The 2204-nt window shown below is 42.8% G+C and overlaps 1 protein-coding gene across 1 annotated transcript in view; it reads right to left on the reverse strand.

Moving 5' to 3' along the window:
- Positions 1-2204, reverse strand: part of si:ch73-390b10.2 (Golgi pH regulator) — a 5738-nt gene extending 3534 nt beyond the window's left edge. Inside the window, exons 1-9 of the mRNA XM_031869580.1 lie at positions 1969-2204; positions 1626-1685; positions 1402-1505; positions 1205-1311; positions 975-1076; positions 714-834; positions 461-541; positions 266-375; positions 64-152 (exon numbers count right to left, since the gene is read on the reverse strand). Coding sequence (XP_031725440.1) covers positions 64-152; positions 266-375; positions 461-541; positions 714-834; positions 975-1076; positions 1205-1311; positions 1402-1505; positions 1626-1685; positions 1969-2010 — 816 coding nt within the window. The 5' untranslated portion in view covers positions 2011-2204. The remainder of the gene's footprint in view (positions 1-63; positions 153-265; positions 376-460; positions 542-713; positions 835-974; positions 1077-1204; positions 1312-1401; positions 1506-1625; positions 1686-1968) is intronic.

A 2204-nucleotide genomic window follows, 5' to 3' on the forward strand; every position in this document is an offset into this window, starting at 1 on the left:
GTGTGTGTGTGTGTGTGTGTGTGTGTGTGTGTGTGTGTGTGTGTGTGCGTGCACGTGTGTTACCTTAGTGGCTTGCAGATCCACAGTCTCAAGAAAGAGTTGCCGACTCAGCTCCTCCAGAGCATCAACCTCCTGCTGGATCAGAGATAGGTCTGGAGGGAATAAGTCAAGGCTGACATCCACTACAAATACTGTAAACAATTAGTACGCAGTTATCTAGGAACAGACTTTTGGAAATGTTAGTCCATATAAGTATAAAGGATACTTTCGCTGCCTGTTTGTGTCGAGGTAACACTCTTGATCATGCCCCAGAATCCTGTCTGTTTGTTCTGGTCTTCCCCACGCTGGTACATCTGCCGCCGTGTCATGGCAATTCTACACACACACAGAACAAATTGTAGTAGTAAGATAATTTGTTTTATTCATTCCATCAACAAGATAAGTAATACTTTTTACTCACCGTTTCTTCTTGCTGACAATCATGTCCATAGTCTGGAGCAGCCGCCTCTCCAGAGCGAGGATGTCACTGTCTGTTACATTCCTTTGAAAAGAACCAAACAGGACGCATCAAAGCAATGGCCGCATGTGTCATGAAAACAACAATATGCCATTCACGATAACAATGTCTGACGCATATAAACAGACTGAGATTAACAAGCTGTGTGATGCGGCTGCTGAAGATAACCTGAGAGAAAACCCACAGCTAAGCTTACCTGAGGAAATAGGACATGTACGTGTAGGGACAGTTGACCGCACCAAACCCAGACAACAAAGCCATGAGGGTGACTCCGATCACACCAACACGACTGATGAGCTGCTCAATGGACAGGATGCCTGGGGAAAAGACAACAACAGACTGACAACAGTGTTTCACTTGGCTATCAACCACCTTTACAGACGAAGGCCTCTACACAGTATGAGGAAAGAGAAACGAGGCGTAAAGGTGCCCAGAGAGGAGACCAATGCACACTCACCATGTTTTGGACTCAGGATGGGGAATGGGTCTCCCAACTTCCAGAAGAAATACATGAAGGTAAACCACACCATACAAGCGAACAGAAGCTTCTGTCTCTGCACTACACACAGACACAAAGAAAACAGCTTTCTGTGACATAATGTGTGAAATTACAATCGTCAAAATTGCGTAATACATTTTTAGTTACAGCATTTTATTTCCAATACCCGGCTAAACAGCTATACTTACACAGGCGTATGTTGCTGACAACAAAGTATCCGATGTAGAAAGGCACCACGAAGATTAAGACCAGCAGAATCACATACAGATTCAGCTTCCAGTGAAAATACCTAGAGCTGTGGCAAAGACATGAAACAAATGAAAATTCCTCAACTGCAAGGAAGCAGCAATAAAACAGAGTTATAGTCCACAGAACATGTACTCACTTGCTACTTAAGGCACCCAGGATCTCAAAGATGATGAGCTCAAACATGGTGCATGAAAAAGCAAAAGTGATGGAGAAAACCACCTGGACGACATACTGTCGCACCTGTCAACAAACAAAAAAGCAGTTTACAGTTAGTAGAGAGGACGTCCAGTGCTTGATGAGGCCTACAGCTCTATTGGAGATAACCAGGTGGAAATGCACTTGTGTTTAATAACAGTGTACCTCATAATCTTTAAACAGCCGCCGCATAAAGAATAACCAGCCAAACCCAAAGAACAGCACCTGTGTTGGAATAAATGAGTTATTTGGAGAACGATGTGGTCCATGAAGAACAGTTGAATCCACATAAACCGCTGTTATGCTGACGTGGGAAGTGTTTGATCTCAATATTGAGTATTATGAAATGAATTTAGATAGACACACCATGTTGGACTACAGGACGTTGAAGTTCAACGTTACGTAGATACCATTTTAATACAACGTTAGCTGGCGCTGTATGAACTTGTTCAGTGAAAATAACACAAGTTGCGATGTGTCGACTTTATTAACTCACTATCAACGTTACCTGTGAGGTGAACATGATGACTGAGTCCACCAGGAACGACATGGTGATGTCTGTAAAACAGCCTTTAGTCCGCAAAACAAACTGACCGTTCAGGTGTAGCAGGGTAGAGGACAGTTATGATTCATGCTAATGTGTAAAAAAAAAAAGTCGTGCTTCAAATGTTTATGTCACTAATGAGCTCATTTTAAGAGCATTTGTTGTTCAGCTGTGAAATTACTACGGCAGCCCATGTTGTT

This window comes from Anarrhichthys ocellatus, unplaced genomic scaffold (assembly GCF_004355925.1).
Source record: "Anarrhichthys ocellatus isolate YVR2014 unplaced genomic scaffold, GSC_Weel_1.0 scaffold47, whole genome shotgun sequence".
NCBI lineage: Eukaryota > Metazoa > Chordata > Actinopteri > Perciformes > Anarhichadidae > Anarrhichthys > Anarrhichthys ocellatus.